The following is a 17,335-nucleotide window of genomic DNA, read 5'->3' as shown; positions in this document are numbered from 1 at the left end:
AGAGGTAATTATATGATGTTTTTGTTAGAGGTGTAAAAAGTAGGGTGTACAAAAATCCTACACCAAAGCAATATAAAGAAATAAAGCTATTACATGGAAATATGGAATTATCAAAACTTTAAGCCTTTTTATAAGTTTTAATAGTGTGTTTGGATAACAATAATAAAGGACTTAAGGGGATGAAACTCTCATGAAAAGAATGAAAGTAAAGGAAATGAAGGGGAGAGAGCTAGAGAAGAGTGAACTTGTATTTATGTTTAACTTTTGAAAAGACATGGTTTATTAAAAGGGAAATGAAATCAGATTCCTATTTCATCTATCCATCACTCTCCTCCTTTCTTTATCTTCAAATTCTCGTCGTTAAGTCATATTTTGTTCGACTTATTTTGAATTATTTCAAACAAAGTATATATATATATATATATATATATATTCATCTATCCATCACTCTCCTCCTTTCTTTATCTTCAAATTCTCGTCGTTAAGTCATATTTTGTTCGACTTATTTTGAATTATTTCAAACAAAGTATATATATATATATATATATATCAAGGTCAAACAAAATAAATTATATTTAGCATAGCCTTAGACTCTTATGGTACTTATTAATATTCTAAGATTCGAGTTGAATGAAAACTAAACTTATCATCACTATATAATAGATCATAAGGGAACCATTAATGCTTTATAAAATTTTCAATAAGTAAATATTTCTAATATAATACGAAGCAAAGAATAATCTTACATGGCTAATTTTCTTTTCCTAGAAAATAAATCAATTATTTTAATTAAAGTAGAACATGTAAGATATTGCAAAAGTCAAAACAGTTTAAATAAATCGATGAAGTAAGTTTTAATTTTTAGGTTACATATAACTTTAAAAACCAACCACTACTTTGAATCAACTAATACTTATGTTGTTTGTTCTATCTTAAACTCGAGATAAAGCAAATTAGTCAGAATCTAGTAGATAAATGACAAAACACTTCTCACTTACAAAGTATAAAAACGCCATTCAAGGCATCATGAGTCATGAATCATCCTCTACAAAGGGCAAAAAAAATTAAACACTTTTTTCACAAAAAGCTCCCAAAAAAATACAAAAATTAAAGGGAAATTCCATTTATAAATCCTAAATAAAGAGCTAAAAGTTAAGACCACCTCAAGGCAAAGCTCCGGTTAAATCGGTCCCTCCAAAAAAAAAAAAAAAAAAAAAATCATCTGAATTTCCCAATCAATTTTACCCGGATCTACTCATCTCATTTTCTCTCTCATCCATTTCTCATTCATCAAGATTGCATCTTGAGAAGAAAGAAAGAAACCCAATTTTCCAACATGCCCAATTAAATTAATCCAATTTATATCCATTGTTGTAATTTAGAGAGAGAAAGTAAATTAATTGTACAACACCCATCAAATTTAGAGAAGTTTAGAGAGAGAAAAAATGAGGAAAGCAGCGGTGGGGGTGGCGGTGATAGGTGCGGCGGCGGTGTGTGTGGCGGCGGCGGTGGTGGTCCGACAAAGGATGAAGAGTTCAAGAAAGTGGAGTCGTGTAATGGCTATACTTAAGGAGCTTGATGACAAGTGTGGGACCCCTTTGGGTAAGCTTAGACAGGTTGCTGATGCTATGACTGTTGAGATGCATGCTGGTCTTGCATCTGAAGGTGGTTCTAAGCTTAAGATGCTCATCAGCTATGTTGATAATCTTCCTACCGGGTTCGTCTTTTGATTTGATTTGATTTTCTTTAATTTTTTTGGTTGAGATTGTGTTTTTGATTGATTATGTTTAATGGGTTGTTTTGTTTTTGTTTTTTGGATGTAATAAATTTAATGGGTTTTGAGTTGTTTGTTTTACTCTTTAATGATCTAATTATTTGTTATAGGATTTGGCAATTAATTTGATTTTTTTAATGTTATGATTGTTTTGAGGGTTGTGTTTAGCTTTAATTGGGGTTGTTAGTTGTTAAAATGGAGGATATTATTGTTGGTTTGATTGAGTAATTGATCTATTTTTGTGAGTTTTCTTTAGTGAATTTTATTGTTGGAAATGGTTGGTAGATGTAAATTATGTGGAATCAATATTGGTTTGAGGATTGTTGGCTAATCAATGACTAGTGTGAATGGTGTCAATACCCCTGTGGGGAAAAGGTGTCACCTTTCCCCCCCGCCGGAGGAGACTACACCCACTACGGTTCCAGGTTGTTTCTTTGCTGCCTCTGGTCCATCGATTGGCGAAGAAAAGATATAAAATTGGCTTCTTTTGGAAGTTTGCTTTACTTGTTTTTCACTCCTGATTGCTATGTTGCTTATTATTGGTTACCTTAGTTGTGATTCTTCGTGATTAAGCGTTATGATTGGTGATATGAATTGGCTTGCTAAGTTGTAGAGGGTAGATTTTGGGGAGAATAGGTGGAATGTCATTTGAGTAGCAAAGACAATAAATTTTATTAAGTGTATGTTGTTAGGCATACGAAATTGTAAGTCAATGTTTTAAGTTCCGTAGCTGTATCATGTCAGGTCAGCATCTGATAGAGTGTTCATCTATAATTCTATATAGATGAGCTCAACAGTTTCTATATGCCGTTGAATCTACAGTAGCTGTCATTTTCATAGAGATGAACATCAAAACGTTTGTCATATTTTGTGATCCTTGTTAATAGTTGCTGAACTATGCTACAGCAGTTTCTTTAGTTTCACAAGTGATTTACTTGTTGTTTGGTATTAATGTTGAACTTTTACGTGCTCTTTTCTTAAAAAAAGATTTTTTTAACAAAATAATTTGGATGTCCCAAAAGTTTAGCTTTTTTTTATATATGTATGGAGTAGTTGAAATTGTCTCCTTTTTTTTTTGTCCCCACATCCATAGTATAGTCATTTGGGTTAGTGGAAGAGTGTTATGGTTGTCTATCTCACCATTGCTTATTAGTTGAACATCTATTTTTTCTTATTTCATTTTATTCTTCACTTAAACAACAATGCATTATTGCTTGGTAGACTAAAACATTAATGCAATGCAACTCCCCAATATGTATTAAGGAATAAAGGAAGAATCTTGCAGCTTTGCCATGTTTTTGACATAACTTGTGCCTACTTTTAAAGTGGTTATGGCTTGGTGATTTACAACAACTGCCTTAAAATTATCTAAGTGGATGGTGTTGGTGCCAACTAAAGGAAGCGATAAAACAGATTATCTGGATATAGTTATGGGATTATTTTTAAGCATAAGGACAATTTCTTTTAAGATTGTGATGTGGAGGTTAACATAATATATTATTCTAAAGTAAAGGGGAGGATTCTTCTTAAATTGTTGTGGTTAAGAAAAGGTTTAGATTGCTCAATTAGAAGGAAATACTTTTCTGAAGGGGGTCATATACAAAAATAGGTATATTTGAAATTGAATTGGTCAAGTGGTTCACTAAATCACTTCTATTCCCTACCTCGTATAACCTTTATTTGTCAATCACTTATGCGAAAGATGGGCTTGCTTATTTTACGCTATGCAAGCCATGGAATTTTAGTGGGTAGCTTTATTGGAATGGGGATATTGGGTTTCAATCATGCATGCATGAGAAACATTGATAATACAAGATACATTCAGAAGGCAGTACTGTTAGAATAATTATTTCCAATTGTGAGCTGGGAATTGTTGTTTTCTCTTTGTCAATATAGGTTTGAAATATGTTTTCAAATTTGAACCCTGTTTGTGATTTATTCTTTTCATAGAGCTCTTTTCTAGTATAAGATTATTGGGTTTGCTCATTCCTGGGTTAAGGTTTGAGTCAACAGTTAATCTGAAATGTTTTTGTTCTGTATTTTTTGTGTTTGGCCAAGACATGGTCTAATCCCCTAATATTTGGTCTTCCTTTCTCTAGGGACGAGCATGGATTATTTTATGCATTAGATCTTGGTGGCACCAACTTCCGAGTGCTTCGAGTGAAGTTGGGTGGCAAAGAACATCGTGTTGTCCAACAAGAATTTGACGAAGTTTCAATCCCACCCGAGTTGATGGTTGGGACATCAGAAGTAAGTTGATTTAGCTCATACATAAACTATTTAACCATTCCCTCCTTGATTTCTGTCTAAAGTTTGTAAAATGTGGTGATTTCAGCAACTGTTTGACTACATAGCTGAGGCCCTTGCTAAATTTGTTGCAACGGAAGGTGAAGGCCTACATCCTGAACCCAATAAGCAGAGAGAGTTGGGGTTTACCTTCTCTTTTCCAGTAAAGCAGACATCGATTGCATCAGGGACCCTTATTAGATGGACCAAGGGTTTTAAAATTGAAGATGCGGTTAGTCTCTCTCTCTCTCTCTAAAGTCAGTCAGAAGACATGATCTATGCTGCTATACACTTATTCTAAATGTTTATTGTGAATTAACTTAGACTAGCAATTGGAGGACTCTTAAAAAGTGGGGTAAAACTAAAGTTCAGTTAGCGTGGACAGAGTGTTGTTGTGTTCAGATTTCAGTTTTCAGTTGATTTATTTTTTACTGGTAAACATCATTCGGTCCATTAGGTTACAGTAGCCTGTGAAAACACTCACTTGATAAATTTTCTGACAATCTTTGTACTGGCTCTCATCAAGCCGATCAGGGATGGTTGTGAAGATAGAGCTATTTTTTTAAAATCTATAATTGCTGCATACTTTCCAAATTGCACTACAATTACTTTTCTTCTTTGATTGTGAAATCCCAGAATCAGTAGATTTGTTCCTTAAGTCAGTATTATAAATACGGAAGTTCCAATTTTCCATCTCTGGTAACAACCATATGACTAATACACTACGCTAACTCCTTTCTGCTAGCAAATATCTTAGGCACCTATATGTTTGAGAACTGCTGTTGTTGAGGATATTGCATTCATTTTTGTTAAGTTCAACTAAATTATACACAAATGTTCCGTGATTTTTAAGTCCATCACATTACTTGAGTTGCAATAATGTATTTATTGATTTTCCATGGTTGCTTATCCGTTCTTCCTGGGGGATATCACATAGGTTGGTGAAGATGTGGTGGCAGAATTAACCAAAGCCATGCAAAGAAAGGGTGTAGATATGCGTGTGACAGCTTTGGTAAGTTTTCAGCTTGATATTTTCCTTGATTATTAAAGTACGTTTTACAGTGCCATTTGACAAACCTTTGAATGTACATCCTACTCAGTCTTCTGACCTTTTTACCTTCAATTATGGTTTAGGTCAATGATACAGTTGGAACCTTAGCTGGAGGTAGATACCATAAAGAAGATGTGATTGCTGCTGTTATATTGGGTACTGGAACAAATGCAGCTTATGTTGAACGTGCTAGTGCAATTCCCAAGTGGCATGGCTCTTTGCCCAAATCAGGGGAGATGGTAAGCCTTTTACGCTATCCTATTTTTTTCAACATCCAAATTTATCATCTTTTTCTGGTTGTCTTCTCTTTATTTCTTTGGCTCCTATAATCCTCTCACAAGGAGTTGCAAGATACTTTTGTGTGATTCGCAACTTTAAACATTCAGGCATATTATTTTACTTTGTCTATAGGTTATTAACATGGAGTGGGGCAATTTCCGTTCATCACATTTACCTTTGACCGAATATGACATAGCACTAGATGAAGAAAGTTTGAATCCTGGTGAACAGGTGAGATTTCTGTAGTTTTCCTTTCATTTTGTTCCTGACTTTCTAACTTTCCAACTGCAAACAATAACATTATCTCTGAGTCTGACAGATATATGAGAAATTGATATCTGGAATGTACTTGGGGGAGATTGTGCGAAGAGTCTTGTATAGGATGGCGGATGAGGCCGGCCTTTTCGGTGATACAGTCCCACCAAAATTGAGTACTCCATTCATCTTAAGGTACATTTTCTAGTCCTGTGTTGGGTTTAGTACAGAGTATCAATAAAAATTTGCTTGTTGATGGATTAAATAAGTTACTATATGTGGATTTGGCATGTGTGATAACAGATAACATGACTATCTGGCTTACCAAATTTAATTGATGTTGTGTGACCTTGGCTGTTCCCCCACCAACTCTTCCCTTGTTTGATCCTTTTCTTCCTAGTGATTGTAATTTCACTAACTTGGGCATCTTCACATTTGTAAGATCTTAACGAAGAAGAAAACAAATATTGTATTTGTACTAACATACTCCCACCAAGTTGGTCCAATTTTAAAAATGATGAAACCTAGGAGACATACATTTATAATATAATTTACATCTGGCACAATCAAATTTCTAATATATAGCGACTTTTTAACTGTATATATTGTCATCGTGATTCATGAATCAATTTTGTTATTGACAAGAAATTATCTCCGACTTTTACCTTATATGTTTGAACCATTATTACTCTCTTTATTTTGGCAGGACACCAGATATGTCCGCCATGCATCATGATACATCCCCTGATCTTAAAGTTGTTGCAAGCAAACTGAAGGACGTCCTAGGGGTAATGCACTTTGGCCACTGCTTGCATCTCCTTGACCTTTTTAGCATTGTTCTATTTATTTGCTTGTATATGTCCCTGTCCTTGAGTTTGTTATTGAACATTTCAATATTGATTTTTTTTTTTTTTTTTTATAAATGTTATGGATCCACTGAATGGCTTGGTTCTTTTGTCTAAATATTTAGTCATTATTGCTGAGAATTGAAAGTTGCTTATGTGCTAGTAATGCTGCACGCCATAATATGCTTCTTCTTCTTCTTCTTCCATCGCAGATTCCAAGTTCATCATTGAAGGTGAGAAAGATTATAGTTGATGTTTGTGACGTCATTGCTTCTCGTGGGGCCTGCCTTTCTGCAGCTGGAATTTTGGGCATTATTAAAAAACTAGGGAGAGACACATTGAAGCAAGGTGAAAATCAGAAGTCTGTGATTGCATTAGACGGAGGGTTGTTTGAGCACTATGCCAAATTCCGGGAGTGCATGGAGGACTCTTTAAAGGAGCTACTAGGTGATGAAGTCGCTGAAACCGTTGTAGTTGAGCACTCAAATGATGGATCAGGCATTGGGGCTGCCCTTCTGGCAGCGTCCCATTCCCAATACCTTGAGGAGGAATAAGAGTGTTGATGGGGCAGCTTTAGGTACTAAGAAATGCCACAAATGATCTTATATACTCAATTTTGTACAACTTTTGCTTCGTAATACTTTCTCAAGCTCTTAGATCTTAGAGATCGTGGCAATTTGTTTTTTTAGACTTTGCTGCCCCTGTGAAGAATAAAATCTGGCAAAATGGGCTTTGCTTGCTGCATGAAAAAAATGGCATGAAGCTCACTGTTCTGCCCTTTTCCGAGGGTTGTACATTTCAAATCCGGGTCAAGTGTTGCTTTTTACGAGAATTGGCCTGAAAATGTCATCCTGGCTATAGTGCAAAGAGGGGCAAATAAGATCTCTGTCATTTTTCTCTGTAGCTGCAATTCGGCAGGAAACTTTTCTTGCTCCCAATTGATATTTGTTAGTTTTAATTGGCTTTGTCAAAGCTCTATAGAGTTGAGCCTTGTTCATATTTACTCATTATCACTTGTTTAAAACCTGTACTAATGTGCAGGTGTTAAAAATTTAAGTGCAATAAAAATGAAATTGATTATTATTGGAGCCTTTTTACTGATCAAATTAGTACTGATCAAAGAGAAATCGATATTGACAGCAACAGTAAGAATTGTTTTTTTTTTTTTTTTTTTTTTTTTTTTTTGAAAGAAGATTAGCACTTCATTATTTAAGCTTTCTCTAGTCGATTATCCAGATCAGTAAAGAAGGTGGAAGCTTTCTCTAGTCGATTCATAACAACTTGACAGTCCAACTCCAGTATGATATCCTTAAGCTTTTGCATTGCAAAGCCTGTATCCGAAGAGTATTGCCATACATTCTGCAATATCAGGAGACCACTCACCACTAAGGCACTAACTCTTCTCGTTCCAGAAAAAATAACATTACCAAGAGCCATCTCTTGCCACTACACCAAGCCCCACCCAACCTTCCTCAATATTTACGGCATTGCAATTGATTAGGCGGTGGCAGCCACCTTTAGGACTCCTCTTCTTCACACTCTGCTTCTTCCCATATATTTTACTACTGCACAAATTATAATCAGCCATCAACCTTTGAGCTCTGATAAACTAATCAATCCACAAAAACAAAGCATGATAATGTTCCTAAGTCTTAGTGTATAACAAATCATCATACAAAAATAAGCAAAAATTGAAAGATTTGAATTGCAAATTAAAAAACAAATCCAAATGTGATTGCATTGCATATAACACCAATTCATCCATACAGAATTATTAATTACATACAGCCATTATTCACCACACCTCAAAAGCACGGATACATTCTAATTTACACCCGAACCTCTTTAATTACTTGAACCAGACCCCAAACCCGAACTCGAGTCCAACGACACATTATTAAGCCGCTCAAGAGCCAAAACAAGAGCTTGAGTACCCAACCCGCCTTCCCCATAAGCCTTAAGTGACAAATACAATTGATGAGCTAACCCTAACCCAGGCAAACTAATCCCCATTTTCTCACATTCCTTAACACAAATCCCTAAATCCTTAACAAAATGATCAATATAAAACCCAGCTTCAAAATCCCTCTTCAAAATCCTCCCACCATACAATTCCAGACTCTTCGAACCCGCCGCCCCTTTCGATATCGCCTCCAAGAACAACGATAGATCCAATTTCGCTTTATGCGCGTAAATCATCCCTTCGATCAATCCCACCATTGTTGACGCAATCGTAATCTGGTTCGCTAACTTCGCCGATTGCCCTTTTCCGGGCCCACCCATGTAGTATGTTGACCCCATGAGAGAGAAAAGAGGAGAGAGAGAGTCGACGATTGCTGGGTCGCCTCCGGCGAAGATGGAGAGTGTACCGGCGCGTGCGCCACGGTCTCCGCCGGAGACTGGAGCGTCGACGGAGAAGCACGATTTAGCGACAGCGGAGGAGGAGATTTCGACGGCGAGAGAGGGGTCGGAGGTTGTCATGTCAACGAGGATTCCACCTGGTCGTAGGAGAGAGAGAACGGAGGAGGTGACGGATTTGACGTCGGAAGGGAAGCCGACGATGGTGAAAACGACGTCGGATTGAGCGGCGACTTCGGCGGGGGAGGTGGCTAAGTGGGCCCCTTGGTCCAGTAAAGGTTGGGCTTTGGAGATGGTTCGGTTGAAGACGGTGAGTTTGTAGCCGGCTTTGAGGATGTGGGCGCACATGGATCGGCCCATTACGCCGGTTCCGATCCAGCCCACTTGGATGGTGGAGGGGGAAACGGGTTTGGGCTGGGTTGACATGGGGTGGGTTCGGAGGAGAGAGAAAGTTGAAGATGGTGGTGGTGGTGTAGTAGTGTTGAGGAGGGTGTGTTTGCGGAGGAGAGAGAATGAGTTGAGTAAGTGTGACCACCGCATTTAGGATTTCCCAATTGATTTTATCTTGTGTTTTGAGGGTCTTATTTCTTGCTTCTTTTAGCCACATAAACTTATTTTACGGCTCTAGTCCGTAAAACGTTACTTTAATTTTTGACATTAACCCTAATAATTTACTGATTTGGGTACTAATTATACTAATTATGAGAAATTTCTCACATACGATTAACTTCGTAATGTTTCAAAATATCAACTATAGGCAAATTATAAGAAATTGATTTTGGCACACCCTTTATTGATTTTCGCACCTCTTGTAAGAGGAGTATAAAAAACTATGCTCTCACATAGGAGTAGTGTGCCAAAATCAATATGGTATGTCAAAATTATTTCCTCAAATTATAGTATCGTTAGACCATTAGACTTTTGAGTGGCTACAATAATGTAAAGGGTGGATTTTAAAAAAATAAAATAAAAATCATATCAACAGTTAACATTAATTAATAAAATTGAACTTTCTAAAAAAAAAAAAATTAATAAATTGAACAGTTGTAATTTGATTAAATACAATATATTGTAGTCATTTGAAAACTATTTCATTATCAAGATCTCACTTATATTTAAAAATTAGGATAGGACATAATTCTCTTAACCTAATCATCAACCTTCAAATCTTGACAACGAACCGGCCTCCTCTTTCGGAACGTATTCCAACGCCTCCTTGTTAGCAATATCTAACTTTTTTGACAAACAACGGCGTTCATAATTGATAAAAAAACCCTTCTGCAAGTGCCATCAATAACCCAGTGGTGGCCACATCTATCATGAAATTGATAGGGCCGGTCACTTGACGAAGATTGAATACCACTTCAGCCGAAACCCCGGCAATGATGGGGTTCCACGGGTCTTCCTTACGACGGAGGTGGGCAGCTGTGCGGTCAGCAACAGTAAAGAGGGCCGTCCACCCCGCCCATGACCCTGCTGTTCGGGCGGCATGCATGCAGACGTAGCCAACTCCCCCAATGATGCGGGACCCCCTTGGCATGGTTGATATCCCCTTGAACAAGTGGAAGGGGACGCTGCCTAGTCCGGCTACCGCGAAACTCATGCCGGTTTGTTGGAGGATTCTGTCCATGTACTTGGGTGGTCTTTCATAGGATGCCATGATCAAATTTAGGTGATTTGAGAGTTTTTAGGGGTTTTTGTGTTTATAATAAGAGTTGTTACTTGGTGCGGAGGAAAACTCCTATCCTTAACTATTTGTAATTTGTTGATTAGTTCTAAATGATTTAGAAAACAAAATACTACCTATAATTTAGGGACAAAGTACTTATTACTCCCAAGGATAAAATTATGTTTATTTACTGCCTTGCTGTATCATTTTAAAATTTTAATCATTAAAAAAATTAGGCAACAATATGAATCATCAAAATATACCCAAGTTTACAAAATTAAGGGATCAAGACTAATATAATAACACCTAATATAATTGTCTTGGCCCATGACCTTTCTAATAATTGCTTAGGCCCATGATACGAGTAATATAAATTCCAAGTACGAGTAATTTGCTATTTTTTCTTTTAGTTATCCATTCAAATTTCAAAAAAATAAGAAATATGATAATCTGACTTTGACTATAATAAAAAAAAATTAAAAAAAAAAAATTTGAAGGTTTTCTCATTAGGATATTCACGTCTACCGTATGACTGATGTGTATTAACCAGTCCTCACATTCATACAGCAAGAACATCATCTTTTGCTGCAACATAAAAGCTACAAATTAAGTTTTACAGAGTATACAAACTACATTGATTCGACTAAAAAACATTGTAATATGTACATAAAGAGGAAACTAAATTAAGCCGGGAATTAATTATGTTGTCCTTACTCACAAATAAGATTAAAAATAACTTTTTACTTTTTGCTCACCCAATACATTCAAGATTCAATTGTTAAACAGAAATACGAGTACTAATTATATTCATTCATAACTTTTGGAAAAATATTGACAAAATATATCATCACTTGAATCTAACAAATAAAATCCCTTAGATAATACTAAAATTTCTTAATAAACTACCTTTTTTTCTTTTTTTTTTTTTAGATGCTAATAAACTACCTAATTACAATTGTTTTCTTTATAAACTACCTTGTCTACCTAATAACAAAAGTTTTCTTTATACTAGTTATGATTAATTACAAATTTAACCAAGAACCAAGTTAATTAAGATTAACATACTAATTGGTGAATCTAAGATGTGATTAAGCGTCAAAACAATATAAAAAATAAATCACTACTAATATATTACTACGTAAACAAAGTCCTCTACATAACCTCATAAACCAAATTTTGGATTAAGAACTAAATTTAATTTCCACATAAAAAAATTACACATCGGAGTACTCGAATCATCGACTTTCAAGTATGTAATTTATTCCGTTGTCCTTTTTCCAAGTCAGGTCATTCTCAGGTTCAAGTCAGGTTCAGTTCAAGTCAATAATTTACGGGTTATAATCAGGTTGGGTCATTTCCAAGTCAGGTCATTCTCGGATTCAAGTCGGGTTTTGTTCAAGTCAATAATTTGCAGGTTACAATCAGGTCGGGTCATTTCCAAGTCGGGTCATATTTGGGTTCAACTAACTATAAATAGATAATTATCATTTTTATCAAGCTAATTATTTCCTTTGACTACAATATATATGGCAATATACTAGGGAACTATACTCTATAATTTAGGAAGATAATTATCTCCTTTGACCATACAACAAATATATACTATATTTAACTCTTAAATTTGAGGATGATGCTCATTTCTTTTGCTGGCCTGGACTGACCTGGTCTCCCTAGACAAAATGCTTTGATCAACAATAATAAGATGGTCTAAATTGCATTTAAGGTGATTTGAAATCGAGTCAGGAATAATTTGGGTTGAATTTAGGTTGGGTCAATAACAAGCTAAGTTGTGTTAATTTCGAGTCGAGTTAATAACAGATCGGGTTGAATTTTTGGATCGTGTAAGTAATAGGTCTAGTAAAATTCGGGTCGGGTCAATAACAAGTCGGGTTTAATTTGGGTCAAGTCAATAACAAGTCGAGTTGATTTCGGGTCGGGTTTGTAACAAGTTGGGTTAAATTCGGGTCGGGTTAGAAACGGGTCGGGTTGAATTCAGGTCAGGTTAATAACAAGTCGAGTTAAATTCGGGTTTTGACGGGTTAAAACGGATTTGGGTCAATTTCGGTTCAAGTCGGGTTCGGTGCAAGTTAATTAAATTGGTCGTTGTAAACCGGTAGATCGATGCAAGTTGTAAACCGGTAAAGTGGTCGTTTAAAGGCAAATTGGATGGTTCCACCCACCCAATTGGAATCCTGGAGGGTATTAGGGACCATGATAAACATTTCAGCAATTTTATTCCAGGCGAAAAAAAAGTCAAAATTTCCAAAATTGAAGGCTAATGTCCACACTTTTTGAGAAATTTTGATGGTTTCTGGGTTCGGTGTCGCAAAGTTTTGAGATTTTAGGGAATACATTTTGGGGTCATAAAATGTCGTTTGGAACCATATATGATCATTATATGTTGTCATAGATGTTCGTGGTAGGCTTGATCTAATGAAATCGGTGCAAGTTATAAACCGGTAAATTGGATGGTTCCACCTAACCAATTGGACTCCCAGAGGGTATTAAAGAGCATGGTAAACATTTCGGCAATTTTTATTTCAGGGCGAAAAAAAGTCAAAAAAATTCAAAATTGAAAGCTTAATATCCACGTTATTTTGAGAAATTTTGGAGGTTTCGGGACCCAGTGTCGAAAACACTTGAGATTTTAGGAAATACATCTCAGGGTCATATAATGTCGTTTGAAACCATATATGATCATTATATGTTGTCATAAATGTTCGTGGTAAACTTGAATCAATGAAAACAGTGAAAGTTGTGAACCGGTAAATTGGCTGTTTAAACACAAATTGGATGGTTCCACCCACCCAATTGGACTCACGAAGGGTATTAGGAAACATGGTAATTATTTCGGAAATTTATATTTACGGGTGAAAAAAAGTATAAAAATTCCAAAACAGAAGGCTAATATCCACGCTTTTTGAGAAATTTTCGGGGTTTCGGAGCCCGGTGTCGAAAAGTCTTGAGATTTTAGGGGATATATCTCTGGGTCATATAATGCCGTTTGGAACCATATATGATCATTATATGTTGTCATAAATGTTCGTGGTAAGCTTTAGTTAATAAAATCCAAGAAGTTGTAAATCAGTAGATTGACCGTTTAAAGGCAAATTGGATGGTTCCACCCACCCAATTGGACTCCCGGAGGGTATTAGAGACCATGGTAAACATTTCGGCAATTTTAATTTATGGGCGAAAAAAGTCAAAAAATTCAAAAATTGAAGGCTATATCCACGCTTTTTCAGAATTTTTAGAGCGTTCGCCTGTTCGGTGCCCGGTTTTTTAAAAGTATTGAAATTCTAGGGAATACATCTCGGGGTCATATAATATCGTTTGGAACAATATATGATCATTATTTGTTGTCATAAATGTTCGTGGTAGGCTTGAATTAATGAAATCGGTGCAAGTTGTAAACCGGTAAATTGGTCGTTTAAAGGCAAATTGGATGGTCCCACCCACTCAATTGGACTCCCGGAGAGTATTTGGGACCATGGTAAACATTTCGGCAATTTTTATATCCGAGCGAAAAAAAGTCTAAAAATTCCAAAATTGAAGGCTAATATGCACGCTTTTTGAGAAATTTCGAATGTTTCGAGGCCCGGTGTCGAAAAGCATTGAGATTTTAAGGGGTACATCTCGGGGTCATATAATGCTGCTTGGAACCATATATGATCATTATATGTTGTAATAAATGTTCTTGGTAGGCTTTAGTTAATGAAATCTGTGCAAGTTGTAAACTGGTAAATTGGTCGTTTAAAGGCAAATTGGATGGTTCCACCCAGCCTATTGGACTCCCAGGGGGTATTAAGGACCGTGGTAAACATTTCGGCAATTTATATTTTCGGTTGATAAAAAGTCAAAAAATTCCAAAATTGAAGACTAATATCCACGCTTTTTGAGAAATTTTGGAGGTTTCAGGTAGAAATGTCAATTCGGGTAAACGGGTTGGGTTTAGGTCGGTAAGAGTAAGTCAGGTCGACTCGATTCGAGTCAATTCGGATCAATTCCATAACTTATGCGGGTTGGGTTTGGGTTGAGTAATGCTTGAGTCGGGTCACGTCGGTTCATACTTCTTATCGGGTTTGAGTCAGGTTTAGGTCGGGTTACATTTGGGTCGGGTGAACATTAGGTCGGGTTTAATTCGGGTAAAAATGGGTTAGGGTAATTCTCGAGTTTGAGTCGGGTTCGATTCAAGTCAATAATTTGCGGGTTAGAATCAGGTCGGGTCATTCTCGGGTTTGAGTCGGGTTCAATTCGGTTCAAGTCAATAATTTGTGGGTTATAATTAGGTTGGGTCATTTTCAAGTCAGGTTAGTCTCGGGTTCAAGTCGGATTCGGTTCAAGTCAATAATTTGCGGGTTATAAACAGGTTGGTTCATTTCCAAGTCAAGTCGGGTCATTCTCGGATTCAAGTCGGGTTTTGTTCAAGTCAATAATTTGCAGGTTACAATCAGGTCGTGTAATTTCCAAGTCAGATCATATTCGGTTTCAACTAAATATAAATAGATAATTATCATTTTTATCAAGATAATTATTTCTTTTGACTATAATATTTATGGCAATATATTAGGGAACTATAGTCTATAATTTAGGAAGATAATTATCTTCTTTGACCATACAACAAATATATACTATATTTAATTCTTAAATTTTAGGATGATGCTTCTTTCTTTTGCTGCCTGGACCGACTTGGTCTCCCTAGACAAAATGCTTTGATCAACAATAATAAGGTGGTCTAAATTGCATTTAAGGTGATTTGAAATCGGGTCAGGAACAATTTGGGTTGAATTTAGGTCGGGTCAATAACAAGTGGTGTTGATTTCGAGTCGGGTTAGTAACAGATCGGGTTGAATTCTTTGGTCGAGTTAGTAATAGGTTTGTAAAATTCGGGTCGGGTCAATAACAAGTCGGGTTGAATTCGGGTCAGGTTAATAACAAGTAGGGTTGATTTCGGGTCGGGTTTGTATCGGGTCGGGTTATGAACGGGTCGGGTTGAATTCAGGTCAGGTTAGTAATAAGTCGGGTTTAATTCGGGTTTTGACGGGTTAAAACGGGTTTGGGTCAATTTCGATTCAAGTCGGGTTCAGTTAAAGTCAATAATTTACAGGTTACATTCGGGTCGGGTCATCTCCAGGTAAGTTAATGTTCAGGTTCGTGTCTCACATACTGGGGTCAACTCGAGCCTAGGGTTGGTTTTAGGTCGGGTCAGGTCGGGTTTGGGCCACCATTTTTTCGGGTTCAGATGGTTCGGTTAATAATCGGATTCGAGTCGGTATTTCGGGTCGGGTCAACTTTTGACAGCTCTAATTCCAAGTACGAGTAATTTGCTATTTTTTCTTTTAGTTATCCATTCAAATTTCAAAAAAATAAGAAATATGATAATCTAACTTTGATTATAAAAAAATTTGAACGTTTTCTCATTAGGATATTCACGTCTACCGTATGACTGATATATGTAATAAGCAGTCCTCACATTGATACAACAAGAAGATCATCTTTTGCTGTAACATAAAAGCAACAAATTAAGTTTTACAGAGTATACAAACTACATTGATTCGACTAAAAAATACTGTAGTATGTACATAAAGAGGAAATTAAATTAAGCCGAGAATCAATACTGTAGTAACTTTTTACTTTTTGCTCACCCAATACATTCAAGATTCAATTGTTAAACAGAAATACTAACTATTCATTCATTACTTTTGGAAAAAAATTAACAAAATATATCATCACTTGAATCTAACAAATAAAATCCCTTAAATAATACTAAAATTTCTTTATAAACTACCTAATAACAATTGTTTTCTTTATACTCCGTATTAGTTATATGATTAATTACAAAATTATCCAAGAACCAAGTTACATAAACTACCTTGTCTACCTAATAACAAAAGTTTTCTTTATACTAGTTATGATTAATTACAAATTTAACCAAGAACCAAGTTAATTAAGATTAACATACTAATTGATGAATCTAAGATGTGATTAAGCGCCAAAACAATATAAAAAATAAAAAAAAGCACTACTAATATATTACTACGTAAACAAAGTCCTCTACGTAACCTCATAAACAAAAATTTGGATTAAGAACTAAATTTAATTTCCACATTAAAAAAATAAAAAAATAAAAAAATATTACACATCGGAGTAGTCGAATCATCGACCTTCAAGTATGTAATTTATTCCGTCGTCCTTTTTCCCACTACCAAACCATGTCTGAAAAAACCCTGATGACGAACTAGCCTCCTCCTGAACCGGAATTGGAACCGGAATCGGAACTGGAACCGGAACGTGTCCCTTATTAGCATTATTCAACTCTGGCGCCACACGTTCCTTGAATAGCATAAGCCCTTCTCCAAGCCCCATTAGTAACCCAGTAGTGACGACAGCTTTCATGACAGGGCCAGTCCCTTGACGAAGAGCGAGTATCGCACTAGCAGAAGCCCCGGCAATGATGGTGTTCCACGGGTCTTCCTTACGACGGAGGTAGGCAGCAGCGCAGTCAGCAGCACTGAAGAGGGACATCCACACCGCGAAAGACCCTGCTGTTCGGGGAGCACGCATGCGGACGTAGTCAAAGCTGCCACTGATGCGGGAGCCCCTTGGCATTGTACATACCCCCTTAAAGAAGTGGTAGGGGACGCTGCCTAGTGCACCTATGGCGAAACCGGTGCCGGTTTCTTGGAGGATTCTGTCGGTGTTGTTGGGTGGTCTATCGTAGCCTGCCATGATCAAATTCAAGAATTCAACGAAGTTTAGGGGATTCAGAGTTTTTGTAATTTTTGTGAGAGGTTAAGGTGTTTTTATAATAAGAGTTG

The 17,335-nt window shown here is 36.4% G+C and overlaps 1 protein-coding gene and 2 pseudogenes across 1 annotated transcript; 1 reads left to right on the top strand and 2 right to left on the bottom strand.

The window, feature by feature from the left end:
• The first annotated feature begins 1,068 nt into the window (after window positions 1-1,068).
• LOC145579905 (hexokinase-1) lies at window positions 1,069-7,573 on the top strand. Its single transcript, XM_081637202.1, has 9 exons — window positions 1,069-1,717; window positions 3,874-4,024; window positions 4,110-4,292; window positions 4,998-5,072; window positions 5,195-5,350; window positions 5,523-5,621; window positions 5,710-5,840; window positions 6,352-6,433; window positions 6,703-7,573. Exons 1-9 carry the CDS (start codon window positions 1,446-1,448, stop codon window positions 7,042-7,044), a joined length of 1,491 nt encoding a protein of 496 aa, XP_081493328.1. The 5' UTR covers window positions 1,069-1,445; the 3' UTR covers window positions 7,045-7,573.
• Window positions 7,574-8,202: 629 nt separating this feature from the next.
• LOC145578638 (putative 3-hydroxyisobutyrate dehydrogenase-like 1, mitochondrial pseudogene) lies at window positions 8,203-9,413 on the bottom strand (annotated as a pseudogene).
• A 7,260-nt stretch (window positions 9,414-16,673) lies between these two features.
• On the bottom strand, window positions 16,674-17,246 carry LOC145577631 (mitochondrial import inner membrane translocase subunit TIM17-2 pseudogene; annotated as a pseudogene).
• Between the last annotated feature and the right edge of the window lie 89 nt (window positions 17,247-17,335).

Source organism: Chenopodium album, chromosome 14 (genome assembly GCF_948465745.1).
Source record: "Chenopodium album chromosome 14, dcCheAlbu1.1, whole genome shotgun sequence".
In the NCBI taxonomy this organism is placed as follows: Eukaryota; Viridiplantae; Streptophyta; class Magnoliopsida; order Caryophyllales; family Amaranthaceae; genus Chenopodium; species Chenopodium album.
Note: the sequence above shows the minus strand (reverse complement) of the source record. Positions and strands in the feature narration are given on the sequence as shown.

What these genes read in the sequence shown, in the direction of transcription:
- LOC145579905 (XM_081637202.1), top strand. Translation starts at nt 1,446, where the DNA reads ATGAGGAAAGCAGCGGTGGGGGTGGCGGTGATAGGTGCGGCGGCGGTG. An exon ending in ATATGCGTGTGACAGCTTTG is followed by an intron (nt 5,073 to 5,194) that starts GTAAGTTTTCAG and finishes ATTATGGTTTAG; the next exon opens with GTCAATGATACAGTTGGAAC. An exon ending in TGCCCAAATCAGGGGAGATG is followed by an intron (nt 5,351 to 5,522) that starts GTAAGCCTTTTA and finishes CTTTGTCTATAG; the next exon opens with GTTATTAACATGGAGTGGGG.